The sequence below is a fragment of the Chelonoidis abingdonii genome, chromosome 19 (assembly GCF_003597395.2).
Source record: "Chelonoidis abingdonii isolate Lonesome George chromosome 19, CheloAbing_2.0, whole genome shotgun sequence".
NCBI lineage: Eukaryota > Metazoa > Chordata > Testudines > Testudinidae > Chelonoidis > Chelonoidis abingdonii.
Window position 1 is genome coordinate 3255916 of NC_133787.1, and position 20022 is coordinate 3275937.

Here is a 20022-nt window from a genome sequence, read left to right on the forward strand (position 1 = left end):
CCTGTGGCCAGTCGAGCGTGTTTCTGCTCAGAGTTGCCAGAGCCGCTAAGTGAGGCCGTGCCACTGGCATCCCTGGAGGAAGACCGCTCCGATGGTGCTGTCTGCCAGCTGGTGAGCGGTGCCCATCTGCCCATGCCATTTCAGGCCGGCGCTGCTGGTGAGGGCCGCCCGGCACTACGAGGGGGCCGAGCAGATCCTGATCCGCCAGGCTGTGATGTCGGCGTGCCGGTTCATCAGCTGCGGGCAGGAGGAGCTCCCTCCTGTCGGTCACTGGGTGCTGGTGGAGTGCCCTGCCCGGATAGACGTCTCTGGTGAGCATCTCGGGGTGGGAGCAGCTTCCATAGGCCCCAGTTCAAGGACTTTCTCTTCTGCCCTGGCCGCCACTGGGGCTGGCCCTAGGCTCTGTCCCAGGGCAGGGCCGGGGCTGCGGGGAGCCCTGGTGCGAAGGGAGCAGTGCCCAGCTGGTGGACAGCACTGGTTGTAAACGGGCACATGCCTCGCCAACCGCCATTCCCCGGCAGCTGAGCTCCAGCAATGCACCGCCCCAGCAAGCAGGAGCTGCCAGAGGAATATGGTTGAATGCCCGTGCCAGTCTCAGTGCTTCCAGGCCGCACACGGACCAGGCCGGCCCTGTCTGGAGAGGGCTTGGGGCAGGAGGTTTCCTGGGTTCATGCGCATCTGTTTAAGGTGTCTCATAGAAGGGTGGCTTGTGGATGCTGCCTTTAAGAGGGACTTGGAGAGGGAGATGTGGCCTGGCTGATTGGGCTCTGGAGGTCATGCCCTGCATGGCGGACAGCATGGGGAAGGCGGGTAGGGAGAAGGAATCTAAGGGGGGGGTGTTATAGCACTGCCTGGAGAGGACAGGAGATGAGGGCTGAGCTGTGGGTGGCCGTCCTGCATGGGGGTCCACTGAGTGCTCACCTCTGTGTGCCTTGCAGGTGGCTGGAGTGACACTCCTCCAATCACGTATGAGCACGGGGGCGCTGTGGTGGACATTGCCATCCTGGTGGATGGGCGCAGACCAATCGGGGCCCGGGCCCGGCGCATCGCCGAGCCGGAGCTCCGGCTGGTCAGTGCTAGCGGCGCTCTGGAGGGTGAGGTGGTGCTGGAGCTGGTGTGCCAGGACCTAGAGGACCTGCAGGATTACTGCCAGCCTCACGCGCCAGGTAAGACCCACGCCGCTGCTCACCAGCTGCTCCACAGCCCAGGAGAGAGGCTGAGGGTCACTTGCAGTGCCCCATGGGTGGCAGAGAGCGGGTCACTGGTGCTTGTGAATTCTCCAGGATTATTCTCAGATTGGCCCCTGGGGGGGTGCCAAGTAGTGACCTGTGCTGCACTCTCCCCCCACCCAACACCAAGACGGGCAATCCCCCCAGCTGGCTTGCATGCCTGCATACACTGCAGGTCTCAGAAGCGGGGTCCGTTCCTGGTCAGGCCAGCAGGAACGACATCCACCTGGTGCCAGAGGGGTTCTGTGGGCTGGGCGGGGGGTGAAACTGTGCAGAGTTAAACGCAGGAAGCAGGATGTCTCGGGGGATCAGGAATGGGCCAGAGAGTTGTCTGGGGAACCACCCCCTGAGCCCCGCCACTGAGCCCTCCCCAGCGGCTGGCCATACTGCAGCCAGTAGAGGAGTTGGGGAGGCTCATCCTTAGCAGACAGCAGCCTGTAGCACAAAACCCACCGCCAGGGCGGCTGGCCAAGGATGGCCCAGTGAGTTTGGTGCTGGTCAGGGGCTGGGTTTAGTCCCTATTCTGCTACAGACTTCCTGTGGGGCCAAGGGCAAGTCCCCTAGCCTGTCTGTGCTTCAATGGAGTGACAACCCTGCCCTGGCCCTCAGGGCTGGGGAGGTGATAAGAGAGGCCCAGGCTGGAGGCCTGTGTAGCACGGACAGTCCAGGCGCCACTGGGGATGGAGACGCTCATCCTGTTGCTGCTTGTTCCAGACAGTGAGGCTGTTGGCACCTTTCCCCTGCCAGCAGCCTCACCACAATGAGCCAGCCCCGGGGGGACTCTTGGTTCAGCGAGTCCCCCCTCCCCCTCCTCCCGGACCTGCTGATCCGTGCCATGGGGAGAGCAGGCCTCCGAGCCTGGACGGCTGGGGCTGCAGCTCTGCCCTTACCCTGGCTGGCCTGGGTAGGGTCGCTATGAGCACCTGCCTGTCGGGAGCTTGTGCTAAGGGCTGACCCAGCAGCCGTGACCCGGCTGGGCACCATGTTAGTCTGCTGGCAGTGTAGGGTTAACCCAGCAGGGGCTTGGTGGCCAGGGCATGGCCGTGCTGACCTGCCTTTCAGGAGTTCCCCTCTCCTTTCCAGGGGCCTTGCTGAAAGCGGCTTTCATCTGCACCCAGATTGTCACCCTCGCTTCCCAGAAGCCCTTGCAGGCCCAGCTGCTGGAGTGCTCTGGCGGAGGGTTTGAAGTGCACAGCTGGTCCAGCCTGCCCCATGGATCTGGCCTGGGTATGTTCATGGCCCCCGTTTGCACAGGGCACGGTCTGGGCAGCGAGCGTAGGTAACCCTAGCCCAGGAGAGCTCTGGGGCTTGGCTTCAGTTCCCGTAGGAGGCTACAAGAAAGACATTCGCAGCCAGGCCTGCCCTGGTCATGTTCTCGGGCCTGGCTGGTCACTCCTAACAGAGTGAAGGACGTTGAACAGCAGCATGGCTGGGGCTGGGGCTCCCCCAACCGGGCCTGCGGGGATGCACTCCCCGGCTGTGCCCTCGGGCACTCAGGAGAAACTCACTCTATGGCTCCAGGCCTCCTGCTTGGGCACAGCATGCTGGACGCCTTGAGGGAGGGGCCATGGGCTCGGCCGCTGGGGAGGGATCCAAGCTTCTTTCTGTGGCTTCCTTGCTGTGCTCTGCAGGCCAGTTCCCTCCGGCCTGGCAATGCAAAGCATGGGGATTACAGGGGCCACCCAGCACAGAGCGCTGCTTACGTCCTCTTGCATCTCTGCAGCTGCTCTGGGAGGTGGGGACGTAACCTAGCTACGGCCCTGCCCTGCCCTGCCCTGCCCTGCCCTGCGGGGTGCAGGGTTGTTTCATGGACCATGGCTCAGAAGTGGTCCCCATGCACCCTCTGCCTCACCTCCCTGCCCCGTCTTTGGCTCCTCCAGGCACTAGCAGCATCCTGGCTGGGGCAGTGATGGCGGCGCTGTACCGGGTGGCCGGGAAATCCGCCAACGCAGAGTCCCTTATCCATGCTGTGCTGCACCTGGAGCAGGTACTCACCACAGGTAATGGCACAGAGACCAGGGGGCGGGGGGCTGCCATGGTGTGGCCCGGCTGCCTGAATGGATCCCCTAACCAGGTTGTTTGGGGCAAGGGTGGCATGAGCCTGTGGCAGCTGGGGTACGCCATCCCAGGCTGCCTGTGTGCTGCACAGCCCTGGCCCGTCAGACCCACTGCCTCTCTGCCATTCCCGCTGCCCCGCCCACGGACTCGGCCTCGCCACACAGCTGGAGGTTTGAACTGCCCCACTGGCCAGCCTGCCCCATGGCCCTGGCTGCTTGGGCCCATTATTCTGCCCTGCTGGTTCAGGCTATCTCAGCAACAGGCAGCGTTACCCCTCGTGGTGCACGCTGCCTGCCCCCCTGCTAGACCCCACGGGAGCTGTTTGATCAGTTCCGGGTCCCCAACCAAGCAGCCCGCCTCCCTCTTCCCTCCAGCCGGCCCCTCAGCAGCACAGCCTTCCCCAATATCTTGCCTGTCCGACTCCTGGGTGACTTCTGCACCTGCACATGCAAAATTCTGCACCCAAGATTTTAAAATTCTGAAAATGTCAAAATAACACAATATAATCACGCCAGTTTCAATTTATTTCAGAATACCTGTCAGCAGGTCTGTGGGTAACAATCCAGACAAGAAAAAGATTCAGGAAATGTTTTTTGACAAATAGATTCTCACTTGGCTTAATTCAGAACTTTGAGTAATAATTCATTTAAACTGCAATACAGAAACGTATTTACCGCTCTGTTCTAAAGGAGTGCAAGGGCTTGTGGGAGTCAGGGGTAGCAGAGGAGCTGAGGGAGAGGGGAGCCTGGGAGTGAACCTGGAAGGTTGCTGGGTGTGTCTAGGAGAAGTATGGAATAGATTTGTGGGGGAAGGGATCGTTTAGAAGTTGGGAAGCCTCCCTCATGCAGACCCTGGCCGACCTGTAGCCTCTCCCATTCAGTCAGGCACACCTGCCCCTGTCCCCAAGGGTCCCTGCACCCCCATTCAGCCAGGCATAACTACACATCCCCCATGTGGCCCTGCACTCCCAACTCCCCCTCATCCCCATGTGGCCCTGCATCCACATTCAGCCAGGCATAGCTACACATCCCCCATGTGGCCCCTGCACCCCCATTCAGCCAGGCGTAGCTACACATCCCCCATGTGGCCCCTGCACTCCCAACTCCCCCCAATCCCCATTCAGCCCCCGGCTCAATGCTGCCACCCTCCTAGCTCCTTGCCGCTGCCTCAGTCTGTCCCCCTCACTAGCCCTTCTGATCTAGTGTGACCCCCCCACCCCCCAGCAGCCCCCTGTGCCCCGCTCTCTCCAGTCTCCCATAGCCCACATCTCCTCACCTGGCCATGCAGGCAGGGCACTGTGAAGAAGGCAGCCTCTGCCCCCTCCCGCTCCATGGCTGGCTGCTCCAACCCATGAGCCTGCTGCCCTCTCTTCGGGTGCCACATCAGCCCCTGGGCGGCTGAAGGTCTAACTGCAGCTTCCCTTCACCTTCCCGTCAGAATCAATTACTCTGCGGAGGAAAGAAAAATCTGTGGGGGGCATTAATTCTGTGCGTGCACAACGGTGCAAAATTCTCCTTGGCTGCAGGGCTGGGCCTGAAACCATTAGTGTCCTTGCGGCCTGCTGCTGTGTAACGGGCCCTGTTGCTGGCAGGAGGGGGATGGCAGGACCAGGTTGGCGGGCTTGTGCCAGGCATCAAGATTGGGAGGTCGAAGGCCCTGCTGCCCCTGAAGGTAGAGGTGGAGCAGATCCCCATGCCGGAGGGCTTTCCCCAGACCCTGAACCAGCACCTGCTCCTGATTTACACAGGGAAGACTCGGCTGGCCCGCAACTTGCTCCAGGTAAAGCATATGCTCCTCCATGCCTCGGGGGGCACTCCCCACCCAGCCCCCAGCAAGACCCCAGCAGGCATGGGCAGATATAGCAGCCCCTTCCAACACCAGTTCAGCCATCCCTCGCTCTAGCTCTCCCAGTGCTCTACAGGGCAGGGGCACTCCCCTCCCTGGTTCACAGCTGAGAGCCAGAGCTGGGAAACGACCTGCCCCTGTCCCATGCAGCTGAGCCAAGCCTAGTACCCTGCTCCCAGCCCCCTGCTTTGTTCTTTGGCCCCAGCTTTATTAAGACGTTACTCTAGGACCCAGGTGCCCAGCCACGGACCCAGCCCCTGCTGCACTAGGTGCTGCATGGACACAGTCCAGCCAGACAGCCCCATGCTGCACAGCTGGGGCTCATTGCAGGGGATAGGCTGCGTCCCTCCCTTGGCTCTGTCCCTGCTGCAGTGAAAGTGACCGCTGGCTCCCAGGAGCAGCTGTCCAGTGCTCAGTGCACGGCTCACATGGGAAGGTGGCTGGTCAGACATGCCTGGTGCAAGGGGACAGTGCCCAGGGCTGGGCAGGGATACCTAGTCACACTGGGATTTTCTTTATTTGTAACTCATAGAAACAACCTGAGCGCTGCCTTCCCGTGCTCTGGAGAGCAGCTCACAGCGCCCACAGGTGGGGGGTTTCCCTAAACTGCTCCGGATAGAGGCCAGGCTGCAAATCATTCCCACACAACCCCTCAGGATCCTGCTCAGCAATTGGGCTCCCCATGGGGCTCGGAGCCCCCTGCCCCACACTCTCTGCTAGTGGGGTGCAGCTCCAGCAGCAGGGGAGCCCTAGGCAGGGGAACAGCAGAATCTGGGCCAGCCTGCAGGACAGCCAGGCGTACAACAACAGGAGCAGAGCGCAGGACTGTCAGACAGCAGCTCCCACCTCTAGCAGGCAGAGCCCTGCCCGACAATTGGTTACAGTGCCTGGAATGTAGCTGCTGGCAGTGAGAGTTTGGGGTCACCTAGCAGGGGCCCTGCCTCCCCCGCTTGAGGCATGGCAGGGGGGCTCTGAGGCAGCGGGAGTCCATGCAGCAGAGTGGAGACGGGCCTTAACCCGAGCCCCTGCCTGCAGTGGAGGGAGGGAAAGGGGTATTAAAGCTCGCAGAGGAGCCTTGCCTTGCCCTCCACAGCAAGAGTGAGGCTCGCTGTCCCCCCTGGCCTGGCTGCGTCCCCAGAGAACATCTGAGCCAGGGGCCCTGCAGAGCCATCTCTGCCCATTTCCCTTCGGTTCCATGTGTTGCTGCCCCTGTTCAGGGCCGAGCTGGTTCAGGTGCTGGGGACAGGTCACAGCTGGATCCAGGGCCAGTAGCCCAGCCTCAGGGGTTAAGTCCCAGCTCATTTCTGACAGCTTGGAGGAGCCGCCCCGGCCATCGCACAACCCCTCCCCCGCAGGATCCCTGGACCAGCAAAGCTGCTGGGAGCTGCACTGAACAGACGGGAAACAGGCTCGCTCCTGCTTTCCTGGTGCACCCCCAAGTGCCGGGGGTGGGGGTCAGTAGCAGGGCAGGGCCCCTCAGGCTGGGAAGGCAGATGAAGGTGATGCAGTGTATGGCTGGCCTCCCCTTGCAGGACGTGCTCAGGAACTGGTATGCCAGGCTGCCAGCTATCGTGCAGAACGCCGCTGCCCTGGTGAGCAACGCGGAGCAGTGCGCCCGGGCCTTTCGGCAAGGTAAAGCAGCTGCACGCTCATCTCCGGGGCCCAGGGGGCCTTTCCAGAGCCTGCCCTGAGCGCGTGGCCCCACTGCCAGGGTGGGGGCACTGTGGCTAAGGGCTCACATGCTGCTGGGGCAAGCAGACAGGAAAGGCACCACAGCTCCTGGGCTGTAGAGATCCCTCGGCAGGCCCAGGCCTAGCCGCCATGGGACTTGTCCTAGCACCTGAGCAAGGTGCAGGCCCCTGGGAGCCCAGCTCCAGCCTAAGCAGGGTGGCTGGCCCACACTGCCCACTGAAGAGGAAGGCAGCTGCTCCATTTCATGCCAATTCCATGGATGCCTCCTGCCAAGGCAGCCCGGCTCCAATGCCTTTAGCGCAGGTCCCACTTGTGCTTAGGAAGCCAAACAGCAGCTCTGTCAAGGTGGGCTGGGAGCCGCGGTGCTGGCTAGGATGTGATCAGGGTGCCACGGGGCCATGCCCTCACAGGGAGCCCCAGAACCCCACAGGTGCACTGAGCTGCTCCTGCTGGGGCATTGTGCTTACGGCCTGGTTAAACTACGGTTTTGGTCAGTTTCCAGCCCGTGCGTGTCGATGGAGCCTTAACACCTCATCAGCAGAGCAAATCACTTTCCCAGTCTGGTCCCCCTGCCCCCCATGCAGAGGAGTGTACAGGCCAGCGCCCCCACCCAGGCCGCACAAAGGGGAGCCCTGCTCTTGCTGGGGTGCAACTGCAGCTGGGTTAGAACATTTGAAAAAACAGCAGACCCACTGGCGGCTTGTTACTTACGCCTTGTGACACGAGGCAACCAGGTGTAAGCTTGTGTAACCCCCCAGAGCTCAGGAGCAGCACATGGATCAGTAGGAACCAGCGGGATTGGGGGCAAGTGACCGTAGCTCTGGGCTCTTTACCTCGAGGCTGGATGCCTTTCTATAAAACAAGCTTGAGATCCAGGCTTGATGCAGCATTTCCTTGATGAGCTTCTGGTCTGATTGAATGGCCCCTTCTGCCCTTAATCCACAAATAGCCACCAAGCGCCAGTCCCCTGACGGCTGCAGAATCTTCATCACAGCTGGTGCTAATGGAAAAGCTGCTGAGTTCTGCCTCCTCTAAGTAGCTGGAGATTCTGCAGCTCAGAAGCTGCCTCGTCTCACTGCAGTCTGAGCCAAGGGCATGTCCGAGAAAGAGGGAGCTGCACCATCTTTGCAGTGTCCCTTTTCCGACTACATCGGTGCTAAGAACATGGAAAGAGCCAGAATCCACCCCCCTTTCCCCAGGGGAGTGTTGCAGCTATGCAGACTTGGCTAACAATGGAGGCCGTGGCGTTCACCACCAGGCAGGTGAAATGCTGCGGTGTCAGGCTGGCCAAGCGTATCATTTAGTTCTGATAGCACTGGCAGGGCAGACCCTGCCCACATCCCCTGAGACCAGGGCTGGGGAACCCTTAGGGAACAGCTGCAGCTCTCCTAGGCACAGACCATTTCTTGACATTCTTGTTGTCTGCTCTAGGTAACCTGCCCCTCCTTGGCAAGTGCCTGACCCGCTACTGGCAGCAGAAGAAGTGCATGGCCCCGGGTTGTGAGCCTCTGGCTGTCAGACGCATGATGGATGCTCTCCAGCCATATGTCTATGGGCAGAGCTTGGCAGGAGCTGGAGGTGGCGGGTTCCTCTACATCTTAACCAAGGAGCCCAGCCAGAAAGACACTATACAGCAAATTCTAGCAAACACAGAGGTGAGCCATGGCCATTCGCTCCCACCCATCTCAGGGGTGATCAGGGCAGCGGATGGCTCTGCGTGTCCCAGGCACTGCAAGAGGGGTGCAGACTAGAGCAGCCTGTGCCTCGTGGCATGTTGGCCAGGCAGTGGGGAGGGGGTTAGAACTAAGTAAATAGCCCCCGTGCTACATCCACAGCTATTAACACGTAACAGCAAGACCCCCACTGATGCTTTACTAACGTAACCTTTCATTGTAGGGCCTGGGGAATTTCAGCATCCACACTGTTGAAGTGGACACAGCTGGCTTCTCTCTGCAGCTAGTGGGGAGCGACCCTAAAGCAAGAGGTAACACGGAGTGAGAGGGCACAACCGGACATGTGAAGGCCAACGGGCACTGCCAGTGAATGTTCAGAGAGCAGCCAACCTCCCACCCTGGCGTGAAAAACCTGCCCTAGGATTTTCCACTCACAGGAGCGGCGGGTGAATCTGTCCTGGTTTGGTTTCAATTCTGAGTGACTTCTGGCTTCAACAGCAGCAGCTGCACAGGTTGCATGATCATCACTGTAGAGTACAGGCCTCTACCATTGGGCTGACAGAGCTGGGAAGCCCTCGGCCCCACGGCAGCCTGGGCTAGTGCCTACAACAGAACCAGGCCAGGTTCACCGGCAGCCAAAGTGAAGCCAGGCCCCTCACTGTTTGACAACATCGCTGGGCTTTGGAGCAGTCCCACCCACAGGCTGCATAAACAAGCTTGGCAGAATTTGTATTTTTTATAATTTCAACTGATAACGTCTATTTTTAAGCATTTTTTCTATTCATCAATTAAAACGTTCATAAGTGTGGGAAATTCTGGAGGGGTCAGCCTAGTTACTTAATGACAGACACTGAGGCCGAAAGCTAAAGCTGTAACAGTTAAAACACAAATTGTGACCACATCAAACTCTGCAAGTAACCTTACACCACACCTCCAAGGCTTCAAGCAGCAGTTCCTCTTACTTTGCCTTTCTCAGGGGTGGGCAAACTTTTTGGCCCGAGGGCCACATCGGGGAATAGAAATTGTATGTCAGGCCATGAACGCTCACAAAATTGGGGCTGAGGTGTGGGAGGGGGTGAGGGTTCTGGTTGAGGGTGCAGGATCTGGGGTGGGGCCAGAAATGAGTTCAGGGTGCAGGAGGGTGCTCTGGGCTGGGACCAAGGGGTTCAGAGGTCAGGAGGGGGATCAGAGCTGGGGCAGGGGGTTGGGGTGCAGGCTCCAGCTGGGAGTGCATGCTCTGGGGGGGGGGGCTGAGGGGTTTGGGGTGCAGAAAGGTGTTCTGGGCTAGGACCAAGGGATTTGGAGGGGGCTCAGGGCTGGAGCTCAGGGATGAGAGGTTTCGGGTGCAACAGGGTGCTCCAAACTGGGATAAAGGGATTTGGAGGGTGGGAGGGGGATCAGGGCTGGGGCTCAGGGGTGCAGGCTCCCGGCAGCACTTACCTCAAGCAGCTCCCAGAAGCAGCGGCATGTCCCTCGCTAGCTCCTACACAAAGGCATGGCCAGGCAACTCTACACACTGTTCCATCTGCAGGCACTACTCCTGCAGCTCCCATTGGCCGTGGTTGCCAGCCAATGGGAGCTGCAGGGGTGGCACTTGTGGTGGGGGTAGCATGCAGAGCAGAACCCCCTGGCTGACCCTATGCATAGGAGCTGGAGAGGGGCTATGCTGTTGCTTCTGGGAGCCACGTGGAGCTGCCCCTGACTCTGCTCGCTGGCTGGAGTCCCAGAACAGGGCAAGTCCCAGACCCTGCCCTGCAGTAGGAGCTTGAGGGCCAGATTCAAGCAGCTGCTGGGCTGGATCTGGCCCACAGGCCATAGTCTGCCCCCCCCCAGCCAGCCTATCCATACATTTCAATCATTGACTGAAATTGTTTTTCATCTATTTGTATTGTGACAAAGTTCCTCCTCTACCTTAGTGGGTCCTGTGCTTATTGGCAGATCTGCTCACCTCAGTGATCTCCCCCACAGTCTGGGTCAACGCCTCCTGTGTCTGATCAGGAGTTGGGAGGGAACCCGGGCCCGTCCTCTACTCCAGGTTCCAGCCCAGGGCCCTGTGGATTGCAGCTGTCTATAGTATCTCCTGTAACAGCTGCATGACAGCTACACCTCCCTGGGCTACTTCCCCATGGCCTCCTCCAAACACCTTCTTTATCCTCATCACAGGACCTTCCTCTTGGTGTCTGATAATGCTTGTATTCCTCAATCCTCCGGCAGCACAGCCTCTCACTCTCAGCTCCTCACACCCCAATCTCACTGACTAACTGGGAGGCTTTTAACTAGTTCCAGCCAACCCTTGATTGGCTTCAGGTGGCCCAATCAATGTAGTTATCTCTACTGCCTTCTAGAAAGATCTTACTTGGCTCCAGGGGTCTTGATTAACCTGGAGCAACTGCCATTTGGTTACCATGGTACCAGGGATTTGTTTAGCCTGGGGCTAACATACCTGTTCCTCAGTACTTTACTGTAGCCATCTGGCCTTGCCCCATCACAGTATGTACAATGAAATCAGTGTTTCAACGTTTGCTGATAAAAAACTAATCCCTCCATGCCTCTATAGAGCAGAGATGGCCACCGCCATTGCTCAGGTCCTGTACCTGTATTTTTATATGGTCTTTCTGCAGATGGCATCAGTAACTGGGTCCATGGGAATGGTGACTAACACTTGATTTGCAGGTCTCTCCGGCACTGAGCCGTCTCCTGAGGATAGGTTAGTGGAGCCGCTTTTCCTATTGCCAGTAGGATCAGAGCACAAAGCCTGCTGACTGACTCCCGCCCGGTACAGCGGGACAGTGAATAGTCCCACCTGCTTTGAGACGTGTTCATCGCCATGTAGCGGAGCGCGCAGGAGCCAAGCCCAGCCTGCACATTCTAGCTAAACATTCCCTGGGGCAGCCCAAATCATACTGATTCTGTGTGTGTGGGGATCCTCTGCGACCTGCCAGCAACTCTTGCTCACTGGCAGTGCTGCCTGGGAGGGCGGACGGGCCTGGCTTCCAGCAGGAGCCAAGTCCCTGAACACTACAGAAATCTTTGAGTTTTGTGGTGAGTCATTGCTCCCGCCCTTTCTCTGACCACCAAGAGCTGAGTTTTTCCTCCATGGGAGTCCACTGTTCCTGTACATGAAGGGACCCCCCCCGTTGTGTGCTGTCACTCTTCCCTCGCAGCAGGCTGTGCGTTCCCAGCAGAGCCCTGGGCTTGAGGCAGCTCAGCACACCCAGCTGAAGCCGAAGGCTTTGCAGAGAGGCAGAGCTCGGCTGCACCAGCAGGGATGAGAGTATCACGCAGCACAGTAGGGAGACAGCCCAGGACTGTGCTAGCACCAAGCAGTGCAAGTTCAGCATCACTTAGACTAGTCCAGTGCCAACTATGTGCCCTCAGGGCCCCAGGCAGATGGACAAGACAAGCAAACACCCCACTGCAGGTAGGGCAGGAGCCTGCAGGAGGTTCTGGCCTTACCTCCCATTGGCCATGTGCTCGCCCAGCCCGTAACACACGTCACCGGAGGAACGTTACTCCCCACTCCTCCATCTTTATTCACTGCCTCGCTGCACAGTGTACACAGGTACAAGAGGAGCCAGAGCCCTGATTCCCAAAGGGACTTGACCATCAGCAGCCCCCATGTGAATTTCAGACACTCCCCACTGAAGAACGGCTCCTCCTGCCGAACAAGGCTGCCCTTGGAACGCCAGCAACTGACCTGTGAACCGTCACCACAGCCGGGGGAATAACGCCAGGATTACACCCTACTGGGCCAGGGCAACCATGGTTTGTGGAGGGTGATACAAGGTCACTGGCGCTTGAGTCACTGCATGGGGCAGCATCTGGGACTACAGCCACGTACTCCACAGAACCGGTCATGAGACAGGAAGGCATGAGCAAGCTCTAACCCTCGGTCAGAACAGCCTGACCCTTTACTGTGAGTGTCATGGGGAGGGCACCTCAGTGAGGAACCCTGCTGGAATGCCACTGCTCGACAACATGAACAATTGCATGGCCGCTGCATCTCTGCTCCCTGAAGGGCAGTGAGCTGCACTGGGCCTTCTCTCATACCAGGAAAGCCGGGTGTGAGGCACTAGGGAGCAGCACTGGAATCATCACAGGGTTGGTGGCTGACAGAGCCAGCCGGTCGCCCCTGGGCTTGTCACAGTCCTGCTGCAGCAAGTGCTGGAAGCACGAGGACGGGCCCCAGGGGTTGCTACGTTCAAACTATGAAGCGCATCCGACGACATCCAGGCGCTGCAGATACTGTCACAGCTACAGGCGCAGCCTCTTAATGTCCTCGCTGCGGAAGTCGATTCGGAGGGCCAGCACCTGACGGACCTCTGCTGGGGTGAGGCGCCAGGTCAGGGGGCCTGAGTTGGGGCCCCAATAATCCAGGATCTCTGTCACCTGGAGAAAGAAAGAAAATGGGAAATGACAACACATGAATATGCCATTCTCCTCCCCAGCTCCAGCTCCATGGAAGATCAGACGCTCCAGAGCATGGGGTGGGCATGACGGGTGGGCAGATGCTCCACGTTCCTGCAACTACCCCTCCCGCCCCAGCAGCAAGTGCTGCAGGAACAGTAGGCATGGGGGGGTGGGGGCTGCAGCTGCAAACCAGGCTGAGCCTAGGAGACCTCTGTGGAGGCTGGCTCGGGAAGAAGCTGCTGCTGCTCATTCCACCACCCCCGGCACAGAGAGTCAGAGGAGAGCTCACCCGTTCCAGATTGAGGATGGTCGCCATCTGGGAAAGACGAGCAAACTTGTCCCGGATGGTCCAGGTGGTCACGGTGGTGAGATAGGCTATCAGCGATCTCAGCTCCTTATCGAACTGCAGGCCGCCAAGCTGGGCGCACCAAGCAAACCAGGTTACTCTTCCATGGGCACATGGCTTTGGATCTTACAGATGCTCATGCCGGGTGAGGAGAGGGAAGAATTCCATGGAACATGGTGCTCTGGGGCTGGAAAGCAGGCAGTGGCTTATAGCCAGACACTTTAGGGGCCAATGCCTCTTTCGTGGCAAGGTCTCCCTAGCCCCATTGCCAAAGCTTCCTCTGACCGTTCGCTTCAGTCGGGGCTCTTTTGAGCTGGCTAAGTCTAGTCACACGCACGGACTCACTGAGTAGGGAGGGAAACTGAAGCTTTAGCTTGGAAGGCTGGAACTGCAGGGTAGCAGGAGCCTCAACAACAGCCCAGCAGGAAGCTCAGTGGCACTGCCGGCGGGGGAACGTCTGTACGGCGCGTTCTAGCCCAGCTTCCCAACCCCTCTTAGAGCAGGAGGGGGTGAAGGCAGGACTCTCCCGGGCCTGCCGTGAGTCCAGCGGCTGCTGCGCAAGGACACAGCTGTCTGCTTACCCTGCTGAAGGTGGATTTGAGAACCACCTTCTCCAGCTCAATGGCAATGAGACTAGTGGTCAGGCTGCTGAGGCTGTCGTAGATCACAGGTGAGAGCCCAGCCTGGGGAGAGAAAACCATGTCACTGTCCTGCAGCCACTGGGCAGGAGTCAACAGAAACCAGCGCCAGTGAAAGGCCTGGAGTCAGTGGTGCTAATGGCCATGCTTAAAGAGCGGAGCCAAAGCAAACCACAACAGCTCAGCGGTCAGGCCTGGGGTACCGGGACTTGGGAACATGTGCAGATGTGAGTATCACTGACCTCTCCGGGAAGGCTCAGCGCTGGAGAATCAAAGCGAAGGGGGCTACTTTGGGTTGTTTTAAACAGCAGGCGCAATGAGGGGAGGACTGTGTCCATCACTCACCAGAGCAGGGAGTCTGAGTCAGGCAATGCCACTGTGCACGACTGACCTGAAGCATCAGTTAGGTTATGGGTGCTCAGGAAAACTCACCTTGAACTCTGCCATTTGCTGTTCCAGGTTGATGATGAACTGCTGGACCCAGGGGTCATTGGCTTCATAATCATTGAACTCTTCCTAGCATTGGAGCAGAATGCAGGGCAAATTACTTATCTCCAACACCCCTGGCTTTGAGAGCAGCTTTCAGTCAGAACTGGGAGAACCTGCTAGAGCTACAGCAGTGCTAGTGGGTCTTACATCCCTGCTGCACTGCATCAAGTCCGCCACAGTTTCTCTGCTTAGCTTTATCTGGCCTGTAGATTTAGCAGACCCCAGGATGCTCAAGTTATATGCACTAAAGGAGGAGTCTTTTTGTGCTCATCTGTGTCCCCACGTAGGAGAGGCCAGGAGACAGGACAAGGGAATGCCTGACCTGGGCCCAGCACTTTCAGATGGCTAGGTAGATCGCGTACCTACTAACACGATGCTCTAAGGCCGTGCTTCAGGGGGGAAAACGGATTGCCGGGACTTAAAAAGGATTCTGCCCTCCCTCCACATAGAATCACAGAATTGTAGGACTGGAAGGCACCTCAAGAGGTCTCTAGCTGAGGCCCTGCATCACGGCAGGACTAACTATTATCTAAACCATCCGACAGGTGTTTGTCTAACCCGCTCATAAAAACTTCCAATGATGGAGATTCCACAACCTCCCTAGACAATTTATCCCAGTGCTTAACCACTCTGACAGTTAGGAAGTTTTTCCTTATGTCCAACCTAAACCTCCTTGTCCTATCCTCAGAGGTTAAAGTTAACAATTCTTCTCCCTCCTCCTTGTAACAACCTTTTGTGTACTTGAGAAGACTAAAAAGAGGGGACATAACAGTTTTCTTTTCCAAACTAAAACAAATCCAATTCTTTCAATCTTTCCTCACAGGTCATATTTTCTAGACCTTTAATGACTTTTGCCGTTCTTCTCTGGACTTTCTCTAATTTGTCCACATCTTTCCAGACACGTGGTGCCCAGGACTGGACACAATACTCCAGCTGAGGCCTAATCACTGTGGAGCAGAGCGGAAGGATTACTTCTCGTGTCTTGCTTACAACACTCAAGTGAACATCCTTCTGGGATGTATTAGCAGGTTTTGCAACAGTGTTACACTGTTGACGCATATTTAGCTTGTGATGCACTATGACCCCCAGATCTTTTTCTGTGGTACTCCTTCCTAGGCAGTCATTGCCCATTCTGTACGTGTGCAACTGATTGTTCCTTCCTAAGTGGAGGACTTTGCATTTGTCCTTATTGAATTTCATCCTATTTAATTCAGATCATTTCTCCAAATGACCTTGAATTTTAATCCTATTCTCCAAAGCACTTGCAACCCCTCCCAGCTTGGTATTGTCCGCAAACTTTATAAGTGTATTCTCTATGCCATTATCTGCATGTACTCCAATGCACAACTTGAGCAGGTGTGTTACCAGCAAGGCATTTCTGCCTTGCTCTGAAGTATCAGACACAAGGCAAGGATGCAGGACTACCTGGACCAATGGTCTAATCCAGTACAGCTACTTAAAGCAACAACTGACAGAGTTAGCCCTTCAGGCACCAGTGTAGTGCATCCTAAGGGAAGTTCCAGGGGTGGGGAGCATATATTCCTTCTTGCCAAAATGTACCTGTCCCACACAAACCAGCTAGTATGATGCTTTTCAGAACTGTGCGTCACCAGCATGAGAAGTCTTGAGTTGTGACACTGGGACAGGAAAGGTCCCTGACAGTGCAGCATTCTGCACCCCTCACCACATTTTCCTGGGGTCCCATATTCTAGGTTTCAGTCCCACGGGTGGTCCTTGGACGGCCAAGGAGTTCATTGCCTGGCCATGCTGAGGTAACAGCAGGGAAGAAGATCTTTGGGAAGTGAGCCAGGCCTGTCCCTCTGACCCCTCCTCGCCCTTACAAGTGCAGAGCCCTATGGAGCTGGATGCTTGGGGAGCAGAGAAAGATGAGGCTTACCTCCTCGATATTATGGGAGACCGAAAGGAAGAGGTTGATCCAGGGTTTCACCTGTGGCTTGACAGCTGTGTTGCTCAGTTCACTGAGTCCTTCCTGGGGAGGAGAGGAAGAGGACCCGGCCAATGACTGACCACGCCTTGATTCCAACAAACATGCGCCTGCTCTTCTCACCCTCCCCAGAGTCTGCCCTGTGAGCCAGGGGAATGAAGCCTGGAGAGAGACTTGCACAGGATCAGGCAGCAAGTCGAGATGGGAATGGAACCCAGGAGTCTGGATGCCAAGCGCTATGCTCAGGAGCCAGGTGAGGCTCTAGCCCCAAGGTGAGAGGGGGAAGGCCACTGACTGATGCAGCCTTCTGCTTGCTCAGGGCCAGACAGGGCAAGGAGGCGGCCATGGCCAGATTCCAAACCCCGCCCCCCGGGGAAAGCTCAGAGCAGAGCTAGCTGTCATCGCAGTGACTCTGCTTTCCTGGGGAGCAGGACTTCCACGTCGCACACGCAGCAGCTTGGGAGTGATGGCTCTTGGTGGCCTAGGCAAGTCCTAGGTAGCTGCAAGGCTAGAGCGCTCATGAACGGGCTCCCTGCCTGGCTCAGGGGACACCAGGGGTCACTCTGCAAGAAGCTTCTCCCCAGGCAGTTGGTGGAAGTTTTTAATTACAACTGGCATCTCGGAGCCTGCTGCTGGCAGCTGCCCTTTTCCACTGAAAGGGGATATCTGAGACTGAGGCAGCATGGGAGCTCAATCGCTTCCCATCCAGCTTTAACAAGACTGGGTTGACAACTTTCCTGCGTGGTTTCAGCATTAGCCATGTGTCTTGGAGCGGTACGAGGACGGTGCCTGGCAAAGCAAGAGAAAATGCTTTTGCTCTCCCCACTCCTGTCACAAGGCGAAAGATGGCCTCAGGGTTTGCTCAAACCAAGTTCTCTGCTGCTTGGCTTCCACACACCAAACATTAAGCCTTCCTCTTCCTCTCGTTGGCAAACTTGCTGGAGGACATGAGATTGCAGCCTTAGCAGCAGCTACCCACTGAGAGAAGGGGAAGCTGGATATTTCGATAGGGGAAGAGAGATACTGGTTCTTGGATTACATCTGTGGGATGGCAAGAGCTCCTCAGATGCCATTCTTAGACAGACCTGCCAAATGTCTTGCCAAGGTTCCCCCCAAAGAGGGAGAAAGGACGATCTGAGAACTCGTGGCTCCAATTTTAAAATACTGCACCTTTACCTGGGGAGACCAGCTTCACTCAGCACAAAGCAGCAAGGGGAACCACATTCCTTCTGTTCTGCAGCTCACCATTAGTGCCTATTCCTCCCCAGCCAGGAGCAACACTGTTACTCAGCATACGATCAATGCTTACTCCCCCTCCACACCATCTTACACCATTCTGGGCTGGACTCAGAGCCAGGGCTAGCACAGGCCCTGGCCTGATGATCTCCCATTTGTGGGTGCGTTTCAGAGCTAGCCGACTGGCTGCGTCAGCCAGAGCACACCACACGCACAGCAAACAGCTCACCTGCAGCAGATCTCTGAACTTGTTCGACACCGCAGCCATGTCGGCGAGGCAGCTGTCAATCTTGGCTTCGGCTTGTTCGCCCCCAAAGCCTTGGCTGAGCAGCTTGGCACAGTCGCTCTGTGGGAAAGACACACCCATACGCAGACTGTAAGTGCTATGGGACACTTGGAGCGCTCTGCACTGGCACAGCAGATTGTCAGCTCTTTGGGGCAGGGATCAGCTTTAACACAGCACAACGGGACCCTGCTACGGACATACAAAGAAATCCTCCTCACCCTCACAACCCTCGCGCCCACCCCCCCATGCTTGTGGAGAACACTTGGTGCCCACTGGTGGGATAAAGTAACTAACACGGCTGTATGACAAAGGACCAGCCAACAGGCCAGAGAGGCACTGAGTGATTTAAGGGAAGAGGTTGAAGGGGATTGGACATGTTGTATGGGTGTCAAAAGCCATATTCCCAGACAAGCCTGTGACTGGACTTGGTGGAAAATGGGAAAGAGGAGGACAACAGATTTCACAAGAAAACCATTAAGAAAGATGCCGCTGTCGTGGAAACAGACCACAATGGAGCAGGAAACGTGGCACTAGACAGACTGAGATGGACCCACCTGGTTGCCTCATGTGTCACAAGGTGTAAGAGTTTCTAATCCAAGACCTAGGGAAATTATCTCCATGTTACAGATGGAGAAACAAGGGGTGGAGGGTTTTTAGCGATTTCACAAGGTCTAACCGAACACTGACGAGTGAGCCCTTGGCCTGGCCAGAGGAGAGATTTCAGCCGTGTTTTCGGAAAAGGACAAGTCCCAGCGTGAAAGTCTCTTTTACTGGGATGAGCATCAACAGCCCAATACTACCAGCACTAATAGGTATTTATTTTGCAGTTGCACCCTGGAACCCATCATGGAGCAGCACCTCACTGTGCTAGGAGCTGTACAGATGTAACAAAGACAGTCCCTGCCCCAGACGGCATAACAGATAGAGAATTTCTATCCTCCCCAGCTGGCAGAGTCTCAGCACCCAATCTGCAGCACCTGCCTCTGGATTTGGGCAGGCACTGTGCACTGGCAAATCCAGTTACTCAATTGTATCTGCAAATCAGGTTTTTCAACCACCTTCTTCCCCCGTCCACCCCCCAAGCTTCTACTTCTCCACTCTACGCCTTCAATTGCTGCCCTTTTCCACTACTTTCCTCCCCAACTGCAACCCCCCCCACCACACCCCAATAATAAAAACACAGATTAGTGTTAACACCTACTGAAAATAAACCCCTGCTAATTTAAGAACCATTAAGATACATGCTCAACTCTAACCAACCACAGGTTTTACGTAACTTGTCCCCCTTCCCATGGTCCCACCCACAGTCCTTCTGGCCTCAGCTGCTTGGATCACATCGATTTAGACTATAAGCTCTGCAAGGTCTTCTACATCCTTTGGACAGCAGTCGCTCTGTTTTGACACTAGGTATTAATTTAGCAGCTGAGCTGAATCCCCTTTAAAAAAAAAAAATCAGGGTCTCATGGCTGGTGTTGTTTTATTTTTTCAAGAGTCCGTGTGTGTGTGGTCAGTATTTTCTTCTGGTTAGTCCACTGGGCTACCACATATAGGTAGTCAGGACAAAGTGAGTTTGGAGATAAATAACGAAGTAAACTGAACAGAGTTCAAAGGTGATCAGCAGAAATGGTACTGGAGATTTGGGGCTTGTCTACATGGACAGAGTTATGGCAGAAGACAAGGGAAGCGTCTCCCATCCGTGTAGTTCAGGGCTTCTCAAACTGTGGGCTGGGACCCCAAAAGTAGGTTGTGACCCCATTTTAATGGGGTTGCCAGGGCTGGCTTAGACTTGCTGGGGCCCAGTGTAAAGCCAAAGTCTGAGCCCCACTGTCTGGGACCAAAGCCGAAGCCCTGGGCGGCATCTCTCAGGTTACAGGCCCCCTGCCTGGGGCTGAAACCGTTGAGCTTCAGCTTTGCCCCCTCTCCCCTGCTGGGGTGGTGGGGCTCAGGTTTTGGCCCCCCTGCCCAGAGTAGTGGGGCTTGAGCAGGCTCAGGCTTTGGCCCCCTCTCCTGGGGTCGTGTAGTAATTTTTGCTGTGAGAAAGAGGTTGCGGTGCAGTGAAGGTTGAGACCCTCTCATGTAGCTGAGCCATCGCCCCGAGAGATGGAAGCTATGGCGACGGGAGAAGCTCTTAGACACAGCACTGTCTACACAAGAGGTTAGAGCGATATAATGATG

The 20022-nt window shown here is 56.7% G+C and overlaps 2 protein-coding genes across 5 annotated transcripts in view; one reads left to right on the forward strand and one right to left on the reverse strand.

The window, feature by feature from the left end:
• The window catches only part of FCSK (fucose kinase), a 36864-nt gene extending 27554 nt beyond the window's left edge, over positions 1–9310 (forward strand). For all 4 annotated transcript variants that reach the window (XM_032795407.2, XM_032795409.2, XM_032795410.2 and 1 more), the window contains 8 exons: positions 145–311; positions 939–1166; positions 2313–2456; positions 3110–3229; positions 4879–5066; positions 6665–6764; positions 8256–8479; positions 8721–9310. In XM_032795407.2, coding sequence (XP_032651298.1) covers positions 145–311; positions 939–1166; positions 2313–2456; positions 3110–3229; positions 4879–5066; positions 6665–6764; positions 8256–8479; positions 8721–8822 — 1273 coding nt within the window. In that variant the 3' untranslated portion in view covers positions 8823–9310. The remainder of the gene's footprint in view (positions 1–144; positions 312–938; positions 1167–2312; positions 2457–3109; positions 3230–4878; positions 5067–6664; positions 6765–8255; positions 8480–8720) is intronic.
• A 2700-nt stretch (positions 9311–12010) lies between these two features.
• COG4 (component of oligomeric golgi complex 4) overlaps positions 12011–20022 on the reverse strand; it is a 28450-nt gene continuing 20438 nt past the window's right edge. The window contains exons 14-19 of the mRNA XM_032795413.2: positions 17791–17907; positions 16278–16370; positions 14324–14407; positions 13835–13936; positions 13197–13325; positions 12011–12886 (exon numbers count right to left, since the gene is read on the reverse strand). Coding sequence (XP_032651304.1) covers positions 12752–12886; positions 13197–13325; positions 13835–13936; positions 14324–14407; positions 16278–16370; positions 17791–17907 — 660 coding nt within the window. The 3' untranslated portion in view covers positions 12011–12751. The remainder of the gene's footprint in view (positions 12887–13196; positions 13326–13834; positions 13937–14323; positions 14408–16277; positions 16371–17790; positions 17908–20022) is intronic.